Below are 24,453 nucleotides of genomic sequence, written 5' to 3'. Positions count from 1 at the left end.
TGTGATAAAAATATATATAACATAAAACTTACCATTTTAACCATTGTTAAGTGTACAGTTCAGTGACATTAAGTGCATTCACATTTTTACATAACTATCACCATCATCTGTCTGTCTCCAGACCTCTTTTCACCTTGCGAAACCAAAACTCGGTACCCAACAAGTCTCCATTCTTCCTGCCCCAGCCTCTGGTGGTCACCATGCTACTTTTGTGTCTCTGTGATTTCTACTATTTTAGGTGTCTCATATGAGAGGAATCGTCTAGTATTTATCCTTTTGTGATTGGCTTCTTTCACTTAATGTAATGTCTTCAAGGTTCATCCATGCTGCACCATATGTCAGAATTTCCTTTTTTTTTTAAGGCTGGATAATCTTTCATTGTATGCCCTAGCCTTGTTAGTAGCAATTTTACTTGAAAACCAAGCAACAAAACATTGCTCCAAGCATTACCTCTTTTCTTTCTTTTATTTGGTGGGGTTGGAGTGGGGATACATTTTGATATGAAAAATACATAATTAAAAAATTTTACATGTACAGTATGACTAATATCACTTTTAGAACAAAAGCAAGCTGCTTCTAGCTTGTCAGAGTTATAAGGAAACCAGTAGTACTCATACTGATTGGTTATTAGATCTTTATGCCAGCAATATAAAGACATTGCAGAAGCTTCCAAATATTTTTAAGGAGCTGCCTGAGAAATTAAAAAAGTGCGTCCTGAGGTACATAGTGAGACCTTGTTGGTGACACTGAAAATGAGGTATCAGTCGGTCACAGTTTTCATGATGATGCCCCAAAATATAGGTCAGCTTTCTAAACCAGCTCAGTCTGCTTTGTCATTTATTATGGACTTCATAGCTTATTAACAAGCTTAGCATAGCTTATTAACTTATTCTGACTGAAACTGTTTTATTTTTGTCTCTATCTTAAGACATTTTTGGAGACATACTTGACTAAACTATTCACTTGAAATTTGTTAGATCAGAAAGATGATTTTTCATATGTGTCAAGAGCTTATGTATTTTTATGGTTTTTCAAATGGTAGATGGATTGGTGTTTTAACAGTAAGCTAACTGTTCAAAATCACAGGCCTACTGTTTTTTCACTGATGTCACCACACCAGCATCAGAGACTTGAGGAACACATCCACTGGGTTCTTCTCATTGGGATAGATTTGCCACCATGCTCCTTTGAGCCTCTGTTTCCAGCTCTTTTGCCTCTCTAGTGAGGGTCTGAATTTAACGTTCTTTGTACACCATTGGCACTCAACACCTCTGTCGAATACATATATGTCAACTTAAGAACATAACAGAGTTTGGGTGTTTTTCCATCTGTATACACACCAATTCAGTCACTGATTTATCCCCATCATGACTGTGGAGTATGAACAAGTTGTCAATCTGTGTGTTTCTCCAACCTTTCTTCTGCATCCTTAGTTTCACTGCCTCAGTTGGATCATTGTGTCAACCTCCTAAAGATCTCCTTGACTTTCGCATGCTCTTTCTTCTTCATTCCTCCCAGTGCCACCAGATCACTGGTCTTAAAGTCACAAATGTGATCAGACTGTACCTCTGCTTACTCCCAGTTGCCTTTAAGATAAAGCACAGACTGTAACATTGGCCCTGAGGTCCAGGCATCTCCCTCTCCCTTCACCCCACCTGCAGGACCCCCCTTCGTCAGCCCCATTCTGTGCTGTGAAGCCCCCATTCCCTGCTTACCTTCTTGCCTTTGCTCCTTCTTTTCTTTAGCCCTAGTGCTCTCTCTATCATTTTCTACTGGGTAAATTCCTACTCATCTTTCAGAATTTAACTCCAGCTGCATCACCGCTCTGAGACTTATTTTCCCATGTAGACTTGTTAATGGCTCTTTTCTCTTTTATATATACTTTTATTGTCATGTTTATCCCTTTGCACTGTGATGCTTGGTTAATTAGTATGTCTCCATTGCTATACTTTGAACTCATTAAAGATCCAGGACTTGGCCCATCTGATTTTTGTATACCCAGCTTCCAGCATGGATCGTGGCTTACGGTTGTGTTGTTGTGCTCTGTTGGCCAGTCCTGTCCAATTCTTTGCAGCCCCATGGGCAGTAATCCACCAGGCTCCACTGTCCATGGAATCCTCCAGATGAGAATACTGGAGTCAGTTGCCATTTCCTCCTCCATGGGATCTTCCCAACCCAGAGATCAAACCCACGTCTCTTGTGTCTCCAGCATTGGCAAGCGGGTTCTTTACCACTTCACCACATGGTAAGCCCCTAATGTCCCTGTAATAGTGGTCAAAGTCAAATGCTCACTCATGATGGTATTTCTAGAAAAGAATAATGAATAAATGAATGAGTGAGTGAAAGAAAGGAATGGAAGAAGGAAGGGATGGGTGAATGAAGGAAGAGTGATGGAGCACTTTAAAGGTAGAAAGGAATACTGAATAATACTTTGCCCTCAAGTATTTCATACACATAAAAATGTCATGATCACATGTCAGCTGCATGTCAGTAGAATACATTTAGCTAGCTGGACTTTAGTTGCACCTTAGAGGTGAGATGGAATTTAGATATACTAGAGGAGAAGATGCTATCCCAGGTAAGGGGAATAGCCTAGACTATGTTGGGACCGAATAAGTCAAAATACTGTAGAGCTGGGAAGGATCTTGTATGCTCATTGAATTCATACAGCTGCTTTATTAGAAAATTAGGACTTGCTCCATGTATGTATAGGCAGTTTCTTGTTAAAGCCCTGGATAAACATAAAACTCAAACTGGCCCTGTGATATTCCCTGCTGCCCTACCATCTTTCTACATTCTTCTTAAATTCTCTAAATGCATCTAAAAGGAAGGTATTATTAATCAAAAGATAAAACTAATCCTCTGGTAGAAGAAAGGCATGAGATTCCCTTTTATGTGTCCTAACAGCAGAAAAGAGTCTTTTGAAAGCATAATGGCAAACTGTGTTTTGCCGAAGTAGTATGTGAAATGGAAATTTACTTTGGCTTGTTTATCCTCTGTGAATAAGATGTCCTACAACAAAATAGCATGCAGGCTCCTCTCTCGGGAACAGTGGGGGTAAAATAGAAACAGCATTTTCATATACTGTCAGACGTTTGGAGAGCTGCCTTCTATGCTTTTAATGTTATCTGAATGTACATCCTTATTGAGCACTTAAGTAGGTTTTGATTCGTTCTTTAGCACTGCATTTACCCAGCACGAGTGGAAGCCCCTGCTACACTTTCAGAAAGTTATTTTGTTTGACAAAGAGAAAATCCAACCCATCTCGTTAATGCATGTATTGGATGGTTCTTTACAGTTTTTTTTAGGGCATGGTCTCCTGAGGTATTCAAAAAGCAAGCCAATGAACCAAATGATCAGATCCTGGCAGAAGTTAAAGTGCATGATAAATTCTAGAATTTGGCTCATATTCTCAGGTACATCTTTCCTGCTGATGCACACATGTGTCTCAGAGAGAAAGTTTATGTGTGTTTAACATGCAAATATAAAACAGACTTCATGTAAACACATTCAGTAAAAGGAGAGATACTAAAGCTTCTATTGGACAGGTTGAAAGACTAAACCCTGGAAGATCTAATGGAAGCATCTAAGATGGGATTTAGGTGTCTTACAGTCAGAGAAAGTTTGCTTTTTGTCTAAGAGCACAAGAGAAAGATGCCAGCCATGGAGAGATCTAGCACATTGCAGCAATTAGAAGTAAACCCTCAAATTTCTTCAGGACTTTGGGAATTTACATGAATAGCCATTGAGAAACAGTATATATTCTGAGTGTTTTTAAGTAGATATAGTAAGGGGTGATGGTGGAGAGTGATTAAAATTTGAGTCTACAGGAGATCCAAAGAAGCGACTTGAATTGGGGAATAGGACCGTTGTCTAGAAAACTTTCAAAATAGTCCCTGTGACAGAAGCAAAGTCCATAGGCTGGGGTCAAAGAGGAAGGGATGAATCTGAAAGCAGGAACTAGGTGGTGGGTTTGATATGGAAAGGTACAGTAAAAGAGTAGTCAAGAGTGGGTTCCAAGTTGTGAGTCTAGGAGACGGAGAGGATGAGGCAAGAGAATTTAGGAAGCAGAGGTGGTAATGTTCTCACCCAGCTCTTCCATAGACTGCCCGTTCTTGTGACGTGTTACTAGGTATCAAAGAACTAGGGTGTGTTCAGCTAAGTTTAGAAAACTCTGAAATAATGTTAAGGATAAAAGTAAACTGTAGGACTTCTTAAAGACCAAGTATTCTGTGTTTCCCACATTTACCAGATTGTGACATTAGGTGTTGTGGTGCTTAGTTGGTGTGTTGGTGGAACATCTTGGCAACATGTTTTGGAAAATTATTTCAGAACAAGAGAATGGGGTGTGTGTGTGTACACATACCTGAGTGATAGTGACCCCTCCAAGTGAGAGTCCTTTGATCATAATAAATAGAAACTTGAGACAATGTGAGGGAGCAAGCTAGGAAGAGTATTTGGAAGTCAGAGGCAGAGAGAGGTCCACTGGAAACCTGGCTGAGATTGGGTTCTTCTTTATGGCAACCAATAATTAATAGGAGATAGGAGTCATGAGAACAAGGGAGTGAGACATGGACCATAGAGGGCCAAGAATACAATCTGCTGTTATCAGAAACCAGGCTAGAAGAGCTGATATGTGACGTGACAAACAGCAGGACTCCAAGAGGGGTCTGGGTTGTTAAGGAGGACAGCTCCTTTCATGTAGCTGTTGTGATGTGGTAGGATGCTAATGGTAGGACAAAGAGGGAGGAGATGTCATCCCCAAATTTCTGGCTCCATTCAGTGAACACTTCCTGGCCCTTTACTTTGTGGAGATAAGAGAATAATTAACATCTAGGTTTTGCTCTCAAGGCGGGCACTGTTTCTGAAAAGAAAGGAGGAGAAAAGCAGTTAAACTTCAAATACATCTAAAGCAGCTGTGAATCTGACAAGGTCTTTAACTCTGGTTGGGCAGGGAGGTTTCATGTAACTTGACTTATCACTAACTTTTCAAGACAGCCAGGGAAATACACATTATGTGAATAATTGTAAGTCTTAAGCCCAACATCATAATCAGAAGATTACTTTTTACATTTTATCTTCTCTTACAGCCAAGTTTAAAAGAGATTCACATGAAGCATGTCCCTTTGGAGATGTCAGAATTAACACGGTGGTATGTGAGGTATTTCGAAAGTAACCTCTGTCCCTAGGATGGAGGTCCAAATATATTTTTTCCTACTGCACTGTGCATTTGATTTTTAGAATTTTGAGTTGTATTCTATTCTGGCATATCTTCTGTTCAGATCAAGTCATTTAAGCTGAGCCAGTCAAAGGTGGGTGAATTGACAATTGTTAATGTAAATTTCCCAGTGAGTTTAAAAAAAATCTTCTATTAAAAGTGCACAGATGCTCTGTTGTGTGGACACTCTTTTGTACTAGTTCTCTTCTGGCTCGGACAGTAGCTGGCTGCTTACAGGGCTTCTGCCCTGCTCCTGCCTCTCCCTGCTGAGCACTGAGAAGACTTCATAATATCATCAGTCATAGATGTTCATGAAAGGAGCCTGTAAGAATAAGTAAAACAGTTAACAGTGAGTTTAAATAGCAGTTTGTATATCTGTCTGAGTTATGGTAGAAAAGGAAAGCTGAAAGGTGGTGGGTGTGGTCATATACAGACACTGTTTTGTCTCTCTTCTCATCGTGATCTCCCATGACCTGTATCTTGACCAGGAATTGGGATGACCATGCTGAATGGGTGGGCATCCCTCAACACACCACTCTGGAGAACCCAGGGAATTGCTGATTCAGTGTTTGCAGGGACATTCAGCATCCTCTTGCCTTTTCGTCTGCTTCACTGCTTCATGTGTTTTGGATATTTAATAAATCTGTACTGAACAGAAAGGGAAAGTGCTGCCAGATACTAATGTAGTAAAATTTATGCCTTCAAAGAGCCATCCTTGATCTTGTATCTCACCAGCTTTTTGAAACGTCATCGCTTGTGTTTGACTTTGAGTAAACTCTTGAATGATGTCTCCATTTAGCTCCTCAGAAGATCACCCTTTCCTAGAATAGCCACCAGAAAGCCTAGTCTCCCCGTAGTGGGGCTCCACCAACTGCTAGGATGTACAGAGCTCTCTCCCTCTTCCCCTTGCCCCGCCAACCTTTGTGATTTCAGTTTTCTGTGATCGTGTTGGAGAAGAGACTTCCAGAGGTGAAACTTAAACTTTCTTCTCCTTAGCATTGTCCTATAACTGGAAACTTTTTTGCGCTCAAAGGAGCTTGCATTTGAATTAGAATAAAGTCAGAGGAGTGATTTTTGTGCTTGGTTTGAGTGGAATCCTAGTCTCAGGCTCCAGCAGTTGCAAAGAGAAACAGATATTATTAGTCATTAGGGAACCGGATTCCACTTGAGTCCAATCCAGTGATTGTGTTTCCTACAAGCATTAGTTTCTTCATTTTGGCACAGAAAAGAAAAAAAAAATAACTTCACTAACTGAAATCATATGTGAGTTATCTGTCCTGATGCTCTATTACCAAAATCTTGCTGAACTAGAAGTGTATATGATGCTCTTACTGTTCACAACCCACACCCCCAAAAACTGTAGTTAATACTTTTGTCAAGAGAGCTCACAGGTGAGGGACTTCTGATATTAACTATTCAAAGGACAGAGTTTTTTGAATTACTTATTTTTAAAAACCAGGCTTTAATTGGAGTTTAGGGCGTGACAGGAGCGACAGAAGTTGACACCAACTTGGTGATGACTGTGTTGAAGATAGTCACCATCTGTAGAGCTTCCCCCTCCATACGTGTCAGCTCCAGCCATACATCCACTCCCAGACCAGCAGTGGCCTCTGGGTTGGGGGCAGTCAGACCAGAGTCACGCGGATGTGGATCCTGGGAAGTCTTTAGCCCCAGCACAGAATAGGAGGGCACGTGGGCTGAGCTATGGAGCAGAGCGTGGGAGGCCCTCCTTTGGAAAATGAAAGTGAAAGTCGCTCAGTCGTGTACGACTCTTTGTGACCGCATGGACTATACAGTCCATGGAATTCTCTAGACCAGAATACTGGAGTGGGTAGCCTTTCCCTTCTCTAGGGGATCTTCCCAACCCAGGGATCGAATCCAGGTCTCCTGCATTGCAGGCGGATTCTTTACCAGCTGAACCGCAAGGGAAGCCCCACTCCTTTGGAGAGCAGTTGATAAAGTGGGCCCATTTGCAGATCTCTTAAAAGATGGAAGAGCTGCATCCTGAGCAGCATCAGCACAGCCCCAAAGTGTAGGGCCCGTACTTGCCCGGGATGAACCGTCGTCTTTGTGATACCCAGGAGGGCAGGAACTCTGAACTCGGCCGAGGAGGCCAAAAGTGGAGATCCCGGATGCTCTTCCACATCCTCTACTGCCTGTCAAGTGGATGAGAGATGTATAGATAGGATTCCCCAGTTTTTCCATCCACATAAGCCCGCATGGTGGCTGACCTTCAGTTACATAGGACCTTTTTGTGCACTGGAGCTGGGCATTGCTCTCATGATATGTGCCCTTTAAAATCTAGGGTTTCCATTCATGTTTAGTTCAGTGGACCAAAGATATTTTAAGAGGTAGGGGAAGATAGAAGTCTGGTGAGAAAGCAGTATTTCGCTACCTTTTGTCTTTCTTCTTGTATTTAGAGGAAGGGTAAAGGGCAGAGGTTCTCAGATGAGGTATTTGGAAAAGGTGTAGGGTGTTTGGGGTGGACACGGTGATGAAGGAGCACTCTAGGCTGTTACTGGGCAGGAGCAAGGGTTGCTAACTGCCCTTGAATGTGTGAGTCTTGTCCAGTGAAGAAACCTCCCACCCCGAATGCCACTGAAGAGCAGCAGGGCTTGGCCTTCCCTGAAGGTTGGTACAGTCATGGGGATCTACACACCTGGCCTTCAAGGTCGTCTGAGCCCAGAGAGGCTAGATACAGTCTTCCATTTTTGGTTCAAAGCCATCTTACTGTCCATTCATTCATCTGCTTTCCATCTATCCATTCATTCAACCTTTCAGTATTCCTTTGATGAAGGGTCTCGTGGCCACCTATGCTCCCCTGGCCCCCACCCACCATCTCCCTCAGTGATATTGTCACCTTGTCTGCTCTGCTAAACTTCATGTCTTCTCTGAAGTGACTCATTTAGTGGCAATGACAAGTTCTTGTGCCAGTGAGACTAGAGAAGGGGAAGGCATTTGGTGGAAGGAGGTAGAGAAGATTGAACTCAGCTGTAAATATAATTTAATTAAACTAGATTACAATCATGAAAAAAAAAAAAAAGAGTGAGAAAGATGTCTCAGAATTTGTTTAGGTTTGAGACCAGGCATCCAAGCTGTTAATCCCAGGAAAAGGCAATTGGTTAGTGCTAATAGAATCCTTTTACATCGAGGTTGGTGGTTGTCACACTTGAACCTACATCACAATCCTCTGGAGGGTGTGTTCAGACAGAGACTGCCAGGCACCATCCCCCAGCTTTATGATTGAGAAAGGCTGGGCGGGGCCTGGGAATTGGCCTTCCTGACACAGTTTGCAGATGAGGCTGGTGCTGTGGGTCTGGGAGGCAAACTTCTCTAGGTCTGGGTCCTAGAGAAAAGAGAGATGCCTGGAAGACCAGGCTGATCTGGGAGGAGCTGGCATTCCTCTTGACCTTTAGTCAGGGCCCATATGAGGAAGAAGAAAGAAGTGAAGATGTAGCACCTCCAGAAGATGACAGCCACATCAGCTTCACTACCACTCGAATGCTGGGATCCATGCAGAGGCCAGTGTGCTGTATTTTCTGAAATACAAAGAAAAAAAATAGAGTGAGCTTTGCTTTCTTACGTCTTTCTGTTCAGAAGTAGGTGTATTTAACTGGTGGCCTTTCTTGATGTCTCCTAGCTTGGTAAACTGGTATATCACTGGTAAACCAAGACATCAGAGCTGGAGGGCGACAATTCCTTTCATTACCAAATAAGGGGGAGTCATAAAAATGCACAACCTGTGAAGGCTTCTCTAAAGGAAGACATCTGGCTTAAGGTCCAAACCATTGGATGTCTGATTTTTTCAGGAGTGGAAGCCAGGTCAGGATTGGGCATCGTGTTTACTGCTCTGTTTTCCTGATTTGCTCTCTCTACTGTCAGCAGTAACTAAAGGATTCATTGTTTTTGTTTTCCTCTTCCTAATTTGTTAACAATAGTGATGCTTTATTCTGGTCCCCAAAAGGGAAAACCAGAGAGAGGGAAGGAGATGCTATCTGAAGTGTGAGCAGGAATGCGGCTAACACTCTGAGAGCATCTATTTTTATTGTCACTTTCTGACTTTTCAAGATAATTCTAAGAACAGTTTTTCATCAAATGTGACCTTATCGCCAAATAACAACCAGCTTTTCCCCTCCTTGACGTTTTGTCAAAATCATACCATGTTATTAGTTTGAATACTTAGCGGTGGTTGAGGAGCGGCATAATATTTGGGGTTTCATTTTTTATCCAATATAGAAAGCCCCGTGGCACTAAATAAAAATGTCACCGTGTAAAATTTAAAGGCTTTCTGTCACAAATGTTTTTAAAAATTCATGAAAAGCTGAGGATTAGATTTATCTTACCCTCTTTCTGTGATATATTCATATTTAATGTTAGTTTCAGCATTTGAAGCATGAGGAACTTTTTCGAATGAAAAACTGTGGTGAACCAGTTGTATCTGAAGAAGCAGGCCACAGGGCGGCATTTGAATTGTGCAGTTTATTCCCCTTCCTATGTTCAAGGGGCAGATATACTTGGTTTTCCCAGTGGCTGGACTTCTCCCTGGGAAAAGTCCTTGTTGTTAGAGAGGTTGATGCATGCGGCTACTTGGTTCTGACAGCTGTTTCCCTGTATCAAGTGCCGTTTTCCTTGGGCGTTAATCCCCAGCACACATATGTGATGGCAGAGGAGCAGAGTGGGGCCAAACTTCACCTTTAGAACTCGTCTTGTTTTTCTTCTTTGTGGCTTTGAGTCTCTGAGTTGCCTGTGTTTGGGGGACTATCTTTAGTCAGAGACAATATCTAATCTTCCCTGTGGATGGTCCATAAATAATGAATGACAATAGAATTAGCTATGAATAAAGAGAAGAAAACGAACTCAAAACAAACTCATGTATTTTTTTAAAAAATTACTAAATAGATGTTTTGGGTCTGCAGCATTGGCCTTACTCAAAACCCTGGAGGGTTAAAAGCTGGTGAGGAGGAAGGGAGCTGTTGGCCCTGCTTGTTCCATCTTCAGGGCAGACAGACCTACCTTGGAGGACACAAGCGTGCTTCCTCTCACTGCAGGTTGGCTCATAGATTACTAGGAGACACGACAAGGCACATTTGTTGTGGACTGTGGCTTCTGCCTGTCCTTCCACCTGTTCATCGTTGGTCTGTTCTTCTGTCCCTCTGTCCCTCCATTCCTCCTTTTTTTCTGTCCTTTTGTGCTCTCCCTCTTCCTGCTTTTCTTCCACACTGCAAACACTTTCAAGCACCTGCTCTGGGCCATAGATTGAGCCAACTTCTCATAAAATGAGGGGAAATATACCTGTTTTCTCTGCTGAAAGTAATCAACCTTTTAATAAGAGCCAAGGAAGAATGGCAATAAGAGATATGGCTTGCCTACAAGGACAAAACCCTTTTGAGCTGGTTTTCCCACTCACTTGTCCCTGAGGTCCAGACCTAATTGAAGACTGGCAGCCGTTACCTAGAACAGTACCAAAACTTAAGTGTGTGGTTTTTGGATGAGTTGTGAGCTTTTCATCATCATGATCTTGATGTTTTTATTCCTTTGTTTAATGCAGAGAATCATCTTGATAAGTAAAAATCATCTTTTCCCCTCCTCAGACTATTGGCAAGAAGTTACCTCCAACTGCAGCAACTCCAGACTCATCAAAACCAGAAATGGACAGCAGGACAAAGAGTGAGTTTTCCTTGTTTATCTGTTTTATGTTTGAAAAAAGTGAATGGTTTTATGATCATTGAGCCCCTTTTGAAAAATTCTTATATAATCTTAATGACTTTTTTAATAGCACATGAGGGAAAAGAAATGCACCCAGATGGGTTTCATTTTGTTCTTACCAGTAGGGTGGGCACAAGTTCGATTCAGAACTCCTCAATGGAAGAAGATGCTTCCCTGCCATTTGTTTTTCACCTGCATGCAGAGCCAGGGCTTATCCATGTATACCTGGATCCATCTGCATAGTTGAGGAGTCAGGAAGATTTTAGAGAATGGCAATTCAAACAGTGTAAAGATTCATAGGCCTTCAGGTCAGAGAGGCTTTATCTTTTAGCCTAACCACTCAACAGACACTCCCAAATCTTGACTCCTCAGCACAGCTCTGCTTGTATTCCTATAGTTACAAGTGTCTTTCTTCTGTTGAGCCAGATATGCTCTTCCTGTCATTTTTACCCATTGGTTCTAGTCTCTGGGTCTATATTGATTTTAGCCCATTTTTCTCCTAACAGTCTTTTAAGTATTTGAGGATAATTGCCCCCCCCCCAACCTTCCCAGTGGTCAGTACTCCCCATCCTAGAGTTGCCAGATAAAATACAGGGACACCCAGTTATATTTGAATTTCAGATAAACAGTGAACAATTTTTTGTCTTTAGTATGTCCCATGCAATATTGGTTATTTATATGAAATTCAAATGTAACTGGGCATCCTGTGTTTGTATTTGCTAAGTCTGGCAGCCCTCCAATTCCTTTAGTCATTCTTCTAATAACTGGAACGTTCTGAACGTGCTCTATCAGAAATAAATACTGCAGTTCCTTCTAGGGATTTCACTTTTTTTTTCCAGCTTCAGATTTCCTTATGAGGATAATGTGGACAGACTACTAATCTAGTTTGGAAATCCAAAGATTGAGAGAAGCTCTGTCATACATATGTGATTATGATTAATATAAGAGCAAGCACAAATGTATTCTTTTAGTTCCTGAAAATATACCAGAAACTCCTTTTTCAGTGCAAAACAGGTAGTTTTGAGAGCAAGTAAATGTTACTGCCTTAGACATAGAAAACGAACTTATGGGACTGCCAAGCCCCAAATGGTGTTTTAGATAAATACATTCATGGGTGTTATAGATGCAGCTGTCTTAATGGTTAAGGTTTAGATGAGGTCGACATGCCTTCAAGGTGTTAATGATACAATCAGACTCTGTTTAAAGAGGCAGGACGCTCACTAGACTAATGCTGTAGTCCAGCAGCTCCCCAACTTGAGTGTGCCCCAGAATCACCCAGAGAGCTGGGCCACACCTCCAGAATTTCTGAGGCAGCAGGTCTGGTGTGGGAACTGAAATTGTGCTTTTCCAATAAATTCCCAGGTGCTGGAATGCTAATGCTAAACCTCCATTTAAACACTAAAACCTTCAAGATTCTTGAAGAGTATCCTGAAACTTTTTCCTTACATGAATTCAAAGTTAAACCATTTCCATAATTTTTTCTCCTGTTGGACGGTAGCCCATCCTTCCTCCCATTCAACTGCTCATTCTCTTTTCTGGCCATTAACAAGTTTATCAGTGATCCAGGTTATTAGGCAAGTTTGCTGGAATGGCTGGAGTGGAGGATGGGCAGGAAGAGGGGAAGACACATCAAACCTCAAAGGTAATTGGAATGGGGTCCCTGGGACAGGCTGTCCTCGTGACAGGTGACAACCAGTGGCCTTCACCAACCTCAGTCATGTTTGCAGAAATAAGAATCTGAGAAACAGAGAATTTTTTTTAATGGAAAAGAGTTTCAATAGAAGTGAAAGAAAAATGCCCTATAGATTGTTCCTCTCTCTGCAGATTAAATAGATGCTAGGGTGACTTGTGAGTTGGTTTGGAGGAGGCAGAGTTGGGGGAATCTGAGCGTAACTTGTAAGATTTTGACACAAAATAGGACAGTCTGCAGGACATGCTTAAGTGACTCATCCTCAGGCCTCAAGAACTCACATTAGAATGAGAGCATATCCTTGATAGATCTTTTTGTCTTCTGTAATGTCTGCAGGCAGGAGACTCAAGTCTTTTTTGGCAGTGTTAGGTGGTGGGTGTGGAAGGAGTTTTAGAGAAGTACCCACCAATAGAAATACTATGTGAGCCACATACAAGATTATACATTCTCTGGTAGCCACATTAAAAAAAAAAAAAAGAAACAGGTTATAAAAAGAATTAGGTGAACTCAATTTAAATATATTTTATTTAGCTCAATATATCCCAAGTATTATCCTTTCAATGTGTGTAACCCATAAACAATTATTAAATGAGGTATTTTAATTCTCTTTTTATCTGAATCTTCAGAATCCAGCGTGTATTTTCAATATATGCCACATCTCATCTTGGCTTAGCCACGTGTTGATTATTAAAAGCCACACATGCCCAGGGGCCACCATATCAGACAGCATAGTTTGAAAGTGATTCTGGGATCTAAGATGGGCTTCCTGGGCCTGGATTTTGACACAGTTCGGAATGCTCAGCTCCCTTGAGCATGTGGGAGAATCCTGACTCTAGCCAACTCTTTCAGTCCTACAAGTATCTATTAACGATGTCTATCACTAGATACATCACAGAGTGGGGCTGAGTTGTTAATAACGAGTGGTTTTACAGGCTGGCAGGGGGTGTTCTGCTGAGAGTCAGGAAGCACAGGTTCCAGGACTAGCTCTCTTCTTAGCTAGCTGTGTGATCTTGGGCAAATAATTTTGTTTCTCTGGCCTTGCTCTTCATTGTCTGCATTGTCTCTGAAGTCAGAGGGTTGTACTCAAGAGAAGCCTTCAGGTCTCTCCGAGCATCTTCACTATCTTATTCAGTCCCAAAAGCTTTATAATTCAGAGTGAAAGCTTTCTGCATTCCAAGAATTGAACAGCCCTTGGGAGAGACAAAAGAAAGATGTGAACAATTGAGTCGGAATATGAAAGGATGTCATTTGGCACAGATGCCATAGAGATAAGTCTGTGTCTAAGTGGTTGGGAAGAATGATCACTGTGAGTGAAGCCTGGAGAGGTTTTTACTGACAGTCATGTTTTCCTGGAGCCAGAGCAAGGATTGCTGCAGTTTACTCTCACCCTTCACACACTTTCTGACTTCCATTGTAAAGAGCAAATTCTGGGGTAATGGTTCTCCCGTGATTTCCACGAGGGCCCCTAGTCCCCCAGGTAGCCCCGTCCGTTTGGAACCTTTTGCTGCTTCTGGATTTGGATGTAGCACCCAGGTTCAGGCGGAAGGACACAGAGCACTGCCCCGTTTTTAGAAATGACCCTGCACTTGGGGAAGAACACAGCCTCCTTCCTTCTGGTTGGAAGTCACACCCATAACAACTTGCCCAGCAGTACAGAGGAGAGATGTGCCTTCCCACACAGCTGTCTCCTTAGTGTGTTCAGATACTGGGTTGGCCAAAAAGTTTGTTCAGGAGACTTCCCCGGTGGTCCAGCGGCGAAGACTCCGAGCTCCCAGTGCAGGGGCCTGGGGTTCGGTCCCTGGTTAGGGAACTAGGTCCCACGAGCCACAACTAAGAGTTCATGTGCCACAACCTAAGACTGGGTGCAGCCAAATAAATAAATAATTTTGAAAAGGTTTCTTTGGGTTTTTTGGTAACATCTTACGGAAGAACCCAAGCGGCCTTTTTTGCCAACCCAATACAAGCTCATGTCACTAGTAAGCATTATGATGATTCAAAAAATATTCAGTGTAGATTGGTATCTTCTGAGAGAAAGTGAAACTCAGCTGATCAGGATTTATTTAAACAACTAACATCATCTCCCCTCCCCCAATAAAGCTTTTATGATATTGAAATTCATCAGAAACGCATGCTGTGGAACAGATTGCCATAATTTTCATAACAAGAGAAAAGCTGTCTAAATATTCATAAATGTAGTGCCCTGAGGTGCCTCCAGCTCACCACATCTGGAGCTCCCCTTTTTCTGACTACAATTGATGCAGATTTGTGGCCTCTGTGGGATAGAAAAATAGCCTGAAGAAAGAGTTCTTTAGCATCTTCCTGAACAAACAGTTCAGTCTTAGAGATTCAGAGGACCAGTTGAGCAGGTAGGTTAGAGAAAAAAATAGTCCTTGACAGAATGTGTACAAAGGCAGGTCAGGCTTCTAAATAAATGATGCCTGGGGAGCAAAGGCTAAACTTTTCCTGCTTAACCTCCCCTCACATTATCACTGGACGCTTGCACCACCTTTCTGATCACTTTGTCCCTTGACTTGCTTCTTAGGCATTGTCCCCTGTGACGGTGACACGTAGTGCCTTGTGGCTACCATTGATCGCTCATGGTGGGGGTGGTGTCTTCTGCCCACCACCCCCACCATCCAGTCCAGGAAAGTGCTATGAACTCAGTGGACACTGGCAACAGTGGTGGTGGAGCAGATGGAGAATTAGAAATGATTTCAATACCAGGCTCTGTACCTAACAGAGTCTTGTCAAAGCAGTGTAGTAGCCACAAGTCTCCTTCCCTAGGTTCATAGTCACTGGGAGGGAAAGAACACATTTGTTGACCCTCGAGCTTATTTCAGATTCCTAGGGAGTCAACAGTGGTTGCTCTGTGGGACTTGACAGATCCTTGTTCTTTCTAGCCTCTGCCAATGCCCAGCCAGCCCAAGAGCTCCTGGTTTAGGTTAGTTTGACAAGGTCACGTTTCTGGGCTCATTGCAACACAGGGACTGCCCAGGAACCCCTGTGGAGCATTGCACCAAACAAAAACGAGCAGTTACAGATTTGGAGGAGAGGCAGAAGTGAGTGAAATTTAGATGAAGCAGCAGGGTTTTGATATGTTTCAAACAAAACAGGGCTGTGTGAGTGGGGCCTCATCACGGCTGGTCTGTGAGCTGAACCCAGGTCCTGTGTCTTTGGGAACCACTGATCCATGAGCAGGGCTGTGTCCAGTACCCCTTACAGGAGGCCCTCCTCTGGTGTGGGGATTCCAGGCTTCTTTTCTGTGTCACAGTGACTTGTTTCCTTCAACCAAGGGTGGAACACGTCATTATTACTAATACGATACATAAAAGCAAAGTTTCTGATCGCCTGTGGTCTTAGAGGACAGACTTTCTCAGGGAGTAAGAAAGCAGTAGTCACTCTCTCAGAGAAGGGGCTTCTTGGACCCTTTGCAGCTGTAGCGTGTGTGCTTGGGAGGAATACTATTTCCAGTTCATGTTGCAGCTGGCTGTATCTGCATTTGTATCCGCATTTGCAGATTTTTACTTTCTCAGTCTGAGCTAATTTCACTTTATCGCTACATGTTTGATTAGGAGAAAAAAGGGTCACCTCCCCTTACGTTGGGATTTTTCCCAGCCTTCTTGTTGTTGTTAATTCACTAAACTGTTTCCAGCTCTTTGTGATCCCACGGACTGCAGCACGCCAGGCTCCCCTGCCCTTCACTAGCTCCTGGAGTTTGCTCAGATTCACGTCCATTGAGTCAGTGATGCTATCTAACCATCTCACCCTCTGCCACCCTCTTCTCCTTTTGCCTTCACCCAGCCTTACCTGTGAACTGTTTTCATCTCTTTTGCCAGGATAGGTGTTTTTGCTCATTTATCTTCTCCAAAACTTGCTCACCCTTGGGCCTGGAAATTTGGGCACATTTGATATGAAATGTGTGTCCTACCCAGCCCTTTAGCTTCTTCCACACCTGATGTGTCCTAAACCCCTCAGGTTCAGTGTCTCAGGGGTCATTGCTCACCCTAGGAAAGCACCTTTTATCAAATGCTCCCAACACAGATTCAGAGTGGGGGATCTTTCTGCAAGGGTAACCAGCCTACCCACGCTGCAGATGACCTGGATTTCAAATGCAATCCTCTTAGAAGACAAAGTGAACTCTCACTCTGCTGTCCTGGTGGATTTCCTTCCTCCCAAGGACTCAGAGTTTCTCCTCACCTGAGCAGAAGAAGGTGTCATTGAGAGGAGCCATTGTCTGCTCCATATTAGAGAACAGAAAGGCTTCCTCTGCCTGTCACATTTTGATTTTTGTTTTTTTTTCTTTTTAGTAAGAAATTAAAAAGTGGCATAGTTCATATTTGCAAAATAATTTGAAAGTCATATTCCCATCAACATGCAAGACCAGAGGGGTCACCTTTTTCGTAACAGATAGCATTGGGCCAGAGTTCACAATGTAGTGGCGAAGACGTTGTGTTTCATTTCCCTGAATTTAGATATAGACCAGGTTTTCTCCACCTGCGCCCTGTGAACATTTAGACCACATCAGACTTTGCTGAGGGCTGTCCTGTGTCCATTGTACGGTATTTAGCAGCTTCCCAGCCCCCATGGAGTAGATGTCAGTTACCATCTCTTCCCCCCACATTGTGACAACCATAAACATCTAGGGGCTTTGTTGGTGTCTCATGGGAAGCCAAGTCAACCCAGTTGTGAACCGCTGGTGTGGACTGTCTTATGCCTCAGGAGGGCACCACTGTATCTTCTGGCGCCAGACACATGCTGGACACTCAGTATTTTTTGAATAAATGTATTTATCCCACCCTTCCCATGAGCGTCAAAGAGAATAAGTGAAATAAGACTAGTTATCGGCTTCTTGTCATCAAGAATGGTTGGGAAACACCCCACCCCACTCCAGTCAAAGGTCTGGGACATTGTCCAGGCAGGGCCAGTGCTATTTTCCTCTTCCAGGAAGGGACCCCAAGTTTCTGCTTTGGGAAGTGATTTCCCCATTTCCGAGTCTCTAAGGCTTTAATCCAAACACATCACTCTGACTCTCCTCCCTGTTGCCTTGTCCAGAGCTCTGCATATGCATGCTTTATTTCCTCTCTTTAATGATAAACTCCTTGAGAATCAGATAACTAGTCTTATTTCAGTTTTCCCCAGGACACAATAGAAGTCAAACCCTTATTGCAATTCCAAAGTACAAAACACTCCCGAAAACTAGAAGGCTTTATCACTCCTTGGGTGATAAAACTTGTTCTGGGCTAATATGAATGTGGGTATGTGCTTCAGTAGTGTCCAACTCTGTGACTCCCTGGATTATCTAGCCTGCCAGGCTCCTCTGTCCATGGGGATTCTCCAGGCAAGAATACTGGAGTGGGTTGCCATGCCCTCCTCCAGGGGACCTTCCCAGCCCAGGGATCGAACCCCTGTCTCCTAAGTCTCCTGCATTGGCAGGCCAGTTCTTTACCACTAGCACCACCTGGTCTTCATTTATTCCATTTGGGGTGACGAATCATCCATTTGCTGCAAATTTTTAATGTATTTGATGCTTGGGTATAGCCCCAGATGCCAGCTGGGGATGTTACATATTATATGGTATGTGCAATGTATTTCCTTTCTAAAATCTGAAAAATTCTGTCGCCAGGGCTTCTGAATAAGGGATTATGAACCAGTAGTGTCTCAGATAATATTTGTTAGTTTAATGAAAGAATTTTCAGATTTTGATGTTTGCAAAAGTAGACACCACTGAACTTGATATTTTTGTTCTGGTGTCTTCAGAAGAAAAGAAATCTCCAGTTCTAGGCATGACCTGATACTTTCCATCTCTGCTGAAAGTTCTGGAAGGCTTCCGACCAGACTTTGTGACACATGGAGTTTTGATCTTCATGTCCTAAGTTGAGCTCAAAGAATTGTCCTAAATTTAATGTAACTTTCTTGGTGTGTGTATATGTTTTCTTTGTTGATATGTTTATTCTCTTTCTCCTGCTTTTTTTTTTTTAAGGTGAGGGTATTTTCTTAAGTTTGTTTGCTTTTTGTACAAATAGATTATAAAGGCAGTTGAAGGGTGTCATCGGGTGTGGTCATGTGAATTAAATTCCTTGAACAATCTGTTTTTAATCTCATGTAAATTTTTAGAAATTTAGAGATTGACATAATGGGGGTGTGAATTATGACTGGACTTCTTGAAATTGCAATGCCAGTCACTTATAAGGGGCTCTTGATTGGGAACTGGGCAATTCTGATACTGTATACCAGATATTGTATAACACATTTTCTCTGCACCTTTGAATGTATCTGTGTTAGCTTGTTTTTTTTTTTTTTCTTTTTCTGGAAAGAGTCATTGCTTTTTATCAGATTCTTAAAGGACTCTGAGACAAAAATGGCTAAAAAACTGACTTAAGGTTTCAGTCTTATGCTAATTTATTAATATTTTTAAATCTTTCTAAAGAAAAAATAGAGACACAATCATCTTAATCACTGGATAAATCGTGTCTTTATTTCTTGATGTGCGTGTGTGTATTCATTCCTATTTGATCTTGGACTAATTAAATCCATCTAATTGATGAATAGATGTAAAATGCCTGCCTCCAAAAATTAATTTCAGTCCTTTACTCTCCATCTCTGTCTGCTACTCATTTAAAATTTATAATCTTCCCACATTCAAAAGGGATTTGGAATTATACCCTTCTTTCAAGACCTATCAAATGCCTGCTCTTTTGTGAACTCTCTCCTGAATATTATCTTGCCTTTCTCTGAAACACCATGACAATATTCTGTCATAGTGAGTTGATGCTTATTTGTGTGTTAGGTTGGACTTCTGTGTGAGGGTGGTTGGACTGACCTGTATATCACAGGCCCAAGAACTGACAGTAGCTTTTTCATGTTGTTGTTTAGTCGCTAAGTGGTGTCGAACTCTTTTGTGACCCCATGGACTATAGCCTGCCAGGCTCCTCTGTCCATGGGATTCTCCAGGCAAGAATATCGGAGTGGATTGCCATTTTCTTCTCCAGGGGATCTTCCCGACCCCAGGATCAGATCAAACCTGCATCTCTTGTGTCTCCTGCATTGTCAGGTAGATTCTTTATCACTGAGCTACCAGGGAAGCCCATCTTTTACATGGTGGTGACTCAGTAAATATTTGAATTAAAGTAGGAAACATTTTTATTCCACAGACTAGAAAATTGAAATCATAGTCTCAGTTAATATATTATTTTGCATTTGAATTTACTTTTGAATATCTTAAAACCATTGATATAGCCAAACCAACCTAATGTTCTTATTTCCCAATACTGCTGAGTTAGGGCCCAAATGCCTCAGAAGTTTAAAAAAATTCTTATTTTAAAATATATCATAATAATTTAAAATGTGAGGTAAATAGTTGTCATGTTTGGTCAGGAGTGTTGTGAATTACGGTGCTCATGACCAGAGCCCTGAACAGTCAGAGCTGGCTGGGACTTATCTGTAGCCCAGTGTGTTCCTTGATGCCCCCATTATTTCAATGAGATATTTCTGAGGACCTGGGGAGAAGATGGACCAGCCTCACTCTCTAATTTAACCAGACAGCCCTGTTTTTATTTGTTTTATTTGTTTTATATTAGAGTTCTAGAATAAGTTTAAATTAGCTCTAAGAGTCCTGATAAAGTTAGCCAAACCCTCCTCTTGGTGCTCCTGAGCCAGCCTCTCTTTCATACCTGAGGACGTGAGGTCCAGAACAACAGCGTGATTGCCTCAAGTTGTGTGTTTGGGAAGGACTGGTTTGGGCCAAACCCAGTCTTGACCATCCCGACTTCTAGCCCAGAATCCTCTCTTCCTGCTTTGCTATCCCATAGTCCTCTACTTTGTAGGTATTGCTAGAGAATCATCAAGAAACACGGGGTGGGAGCTATGTCAGGTTCTGGAGATACAAAGATGGATGAGGTATTGTGTGGGAACCTGCTTTACAGAGAGAGGTAGTTGACGGTAGCCACTGGCACTATTTCCTCCTCCTTTTATCTAAAATTGGTGCTTTCCAGATCATTTTGTATCTAAGGCTTCACCATATAGCTACATGGTGAAAGTGTTCTAAAACTGCATTGCAGAGATGGCCACCCAGCTCTATAAATTTATTAAAACTCTTCAAACTGTACAACTTACATGTGTGAATTTTATGGCATTTAAATCATATATCATTAAAGCTGTTTTTTAAAAAATGACAGAGGAACACCTACCCTCCTTTAGCTCATAAGGAAACTGACCATAAAATGAAATGACCTCATGAAACATTTTAAAGGCATATTAGTACTTTCTTATAAAAATGTTTTCTCACTTCTGTTGGTTATAAGTCAATTTCATAGTCATTTACTGACCTATTATGTGGCCAGGTCTTAAGGTAGCAAGGGAAGAGTTTATGGGGGAGGGTGGGAGAAGGAATGAGAAAGATACATAGGAAGAAGGTTTGGGTGGCAGAGGCAGATTATAGTGAAGTGTTTCAGAAGACCTTACTGAAAGTGTCCTCTTTCTTCTGAGTTCCTTCATGTCAGGGAGCCTTCTGCTTTGAGTGATAAATACCTGCCTCACCACAGAGTGATGATAAGCAGTGAAGTTTTATTAAGTCAGATAACAAGAAATCCAAGGACAGGTCCCCTGAAGTTGAATAATTTGACAGACATCTCAACAGTGTCAGGGCTCAAGGTCACTTCCTCTTTGATTTTCTTGGCTTTCCTTTCATGATTGAAATGTGACTGTGGCAGGACAAAACTGTGTACTGTCTTCCAACAAGGGTGAAACAGTGTTAAATGCAAAAAGGCTGGGGTAACTATTTTTCTCATGTATCTTTTTTTTTTTAAATCTGGGAACAAAATCTAACAGCCTCTCCCCACCCCAGGACATTTCCTCTCACATCTCATTGGCTAGAAGTGGATCACATGCATGCTCCTCAACCAACCACCCACAAAGGGGAGTGAAATAAATATTATTTGCCTAAAGAGACCTAAATTGACATTTCCCCAAAGAAGATACACAGATGACCAACAGACATATGAAAAGATGCTCAATATGACTAATTATTAGAGAAATGCAAATCAAAACTATAATGTGGCATCACCTCACACCAGTCAGAACGGCCATCATTAAAAAGTCTAACAAACAGTGCTGGAGAGGATGTGGAGAAAAGGGGACCCATCTACACTGTTGGTGGGAATGCAAATTGGTACAGCCACTATGGAAGACAGTATGGAAGTTCCTTAAAAAACTAGCAGTAGAGCTACCATATGATCCAGTAATGTCACTCCTGGGCATATATCCAGAGAAAATCATAATTCAGAAAGATACATGTACCCCAGTGTTCATTGCAGCACTATTTACAGTAGCCAGGGCATGGAAGCAACGTACAAGTCCATCAACAGAGGGATGGATAAAGAAGATGTGGTACATATATACAATGGAATATTACTCAGCCATAGAATGAATGAAATAATGCCATTTGCAGCAACATAGATGGACCTAGAGATGATTATATTAAGTAAATGAGATAAAAACAAATATCATGTGATATCACTTATATTTGGGATCTAAAAAAATGATACAAATGGACTTATTGACAAAACAGAAGTGGACTCACAGACAGAGAAACTTACAAATACTAAGTGGGATAGTGGGAAGTGGAGGAAGATAAATTAGGAGTTTGGTATTAACATATACACTACTATATATAAAATAAACAACAAAGACCTGTTATAGCACAGGAAACATATTCAGTGTCTTGTAATAAATTGTGTGGGAAAAGAATCTGAAAAAGAATACCGTATGTGTGTGTGCATAACTGAATCACTTTGCTGTCCACCTGAAACAAACATGGCATTATAAATTAACTATATTTCAATGTAAAAATGGTTATAAAAGTATTATTTGCATAGACATACTTTACTCATCCCCAGGGCTATGGGAGGGTTCCCTATTCCTGAAAATAATGCCTGAGCAAATTAGGATTCTATGAACTGGGAAGGAGATGGGGGATAATGACCAGGAAGTTAACCAACAATATCTACCACACTTAATTGACTATTTTTGATGGGTGGAAAAGAATAGAAACATGACTTTTTCCTTTTCTTTGTTGGCCACAGATGTCTTATCTTCTGTGTAAAACGTTTCCATGATTTTGATCCAACATATTATTCTTAAAGCAAAGACTCTGCAGGGCAGTTCTCCAATAATACTGCATTTATTTCAGTGTTGTTGCAAGTTTTGAGGTGGGGTAGTCATATTTCACTAATACAGTCAATAGGAAAATTAGTAAGGGGCTGTTATTATCCAATTTAAAGATGCTTAACTTTCCCCCTCTCTTTAGAACATTTGGGCCCATTCAGAATTTGGGAGGTTTGCTATAGCTAATTTAAGAGAGATGGAACCATGTGGGTTTAGGAATATTTGGGTGGATTGATAGTGATGGGATTTAGAACTAGTGCCTCTTAGGATGAGTTAAGGAGCAAAAGCCATCAACTTCCCAGAGTACCTAAGACAGAAGGGTTCCCACACTAGGCTAGGGGATATAACTGATAGCTTCAAGTCATTGAATGGGAAGCAAAAGCATCTGTCAACAAAGTTAGTCCCTCTCTTTCCCTCTCTTCCTTCCTTCCTCGTCCCCTCCCTACTCTCTGTCATATCCCAACCCTAGACCAGAGAGTGTCTGTATTATAGATGCTTTATTGCCTTAGTTTTATATATCACTCTCTTTTTTTCTTTTTTAATTTGTATTAGTTGGAGGCTAATTACTTTACAATATTGTAGTGGTTTTTGCCATACATTGACATGAAACAGCCATGGATCTACATGTGTTCCCCATCCCGATCCCCCTCCTGCCTCCCTCTCCATCCCGTCCCTCTGGGTCTTCCCAGTGCACCAGCCCTGAGCACTTGTCTCATGCATCCAACCTGGGCTGGTGATCTGTTTCGCCCTTGATAGTATACTTGTTTCAATGCTGTTCTTTCAGATCATCCCACCCTCGCCTTCTCCCACAGAGTCTAAAAGTCTGTTCTGTACATCTGTGTCTCTTTTTCTGCTTATATCACTCTCTTTGATTGATATGATATTAACCATAATTAAAAAAATCCCCACATTTTAGTGATGTAAATTGTACCAGGGATAATATGATTGATACTTACTTATATACCTCTAGGCTGTAATCTGTCTGTAGAAACTGGCCTAATCCTTGGGAAATATCTAAGGCCATTCAAAGCCATTGGGGTTGTTGACTTTGATGCAGAATAATAAATACCCAGTAGGTGCTAATTCTCTCAAATTTTTCTTTCTACCTTCTGTCCTCAGTCTTTAAACCTCTTTTCAAAGTCTTAATTTCCCTAGTACCTTACAAGTATTTTCACTGTCTTCTAAACAGGTGCTTTTGTGGAAATAGTGAAGGTTTTAGTATCAGGTAGACTTTCCAAAGCATATAATTCGGGGCATATTTGAATGGATTTTGACTGGCCTTAGTGTTTTCTGTCTGGGGTAAAAGCTATTTCCTTACTGTCGAACAACCCCCTTTCTGAGTAGGCAGGTTCCCATAGAGGGACCTTGAAACATATTTGAAAAGTTCGCCCCCACCCCACATGTGTGTGTAAAGAACATTTGGTCAGTATTTGTTGGCCATTTGTGACTGAAACATGATCACATACAGCTACATCGACCTCTGTCTCTTTAACAGACCATGCTGGACTCTTTTCCATTGTTTTGAGTACCATTTTATAACATATGCATATGCTTGATTTCTGATTTAGTGATGTGCAGAAGACAGGGCAAAATTTAAGCTTTTAAGCTCTTTGTAGATTGTGTCTATGTATGCATCCACCTGAAGAAGATATAAAATGGTGTGTAAAATAAAGAGTCT

General features: G+C 41.7%; 1 protein-coding gene across 6 annotated transcripts in view; it reads left to right on the top strand.

Moving 5' to 3' along the window:
* SH3KBP1 (SH3 domain containing kinase binding protein 1) overlaps positions 1-24,453 on the top strand; it is a 329,446-nt gene that overhangs the window by 219,428 nt on the left and 85,565 nt on the right. For all 6 annotated transcript variants that reach the window (XM_043459437.1, XM_043459434.1, XM_043459435.1 and 3 more), the window contains one exon: positions 10,810-10,885. In XM_043459437.1, coding sequence (XP_043315372.1) covers positions 10,810-10,885 — 76 coding nt within the window. The remainder of the gene's footprint in view (positions 1-10,809; positions 10,886-24,453) is intronic.

Source organism: Cervus canadensis, chromosome X, assembly GCF_019320065.1.
Source record: "Cervus canadensis isolate Bull #8, Minnesota chromosome X, ASM1932006v1, whole genome shotgun sequence".
Lineage (NCBI taxonomy): Eukaryota > Metazoa > Chordata > Mammalia > Artiodactyla > Cervidae > Cervus > Cervus canadensis.
Note: the sequence above shows the minus strand (reverse complement) of the source record. Positions and strands in the feature narration are given on the sequence as shown.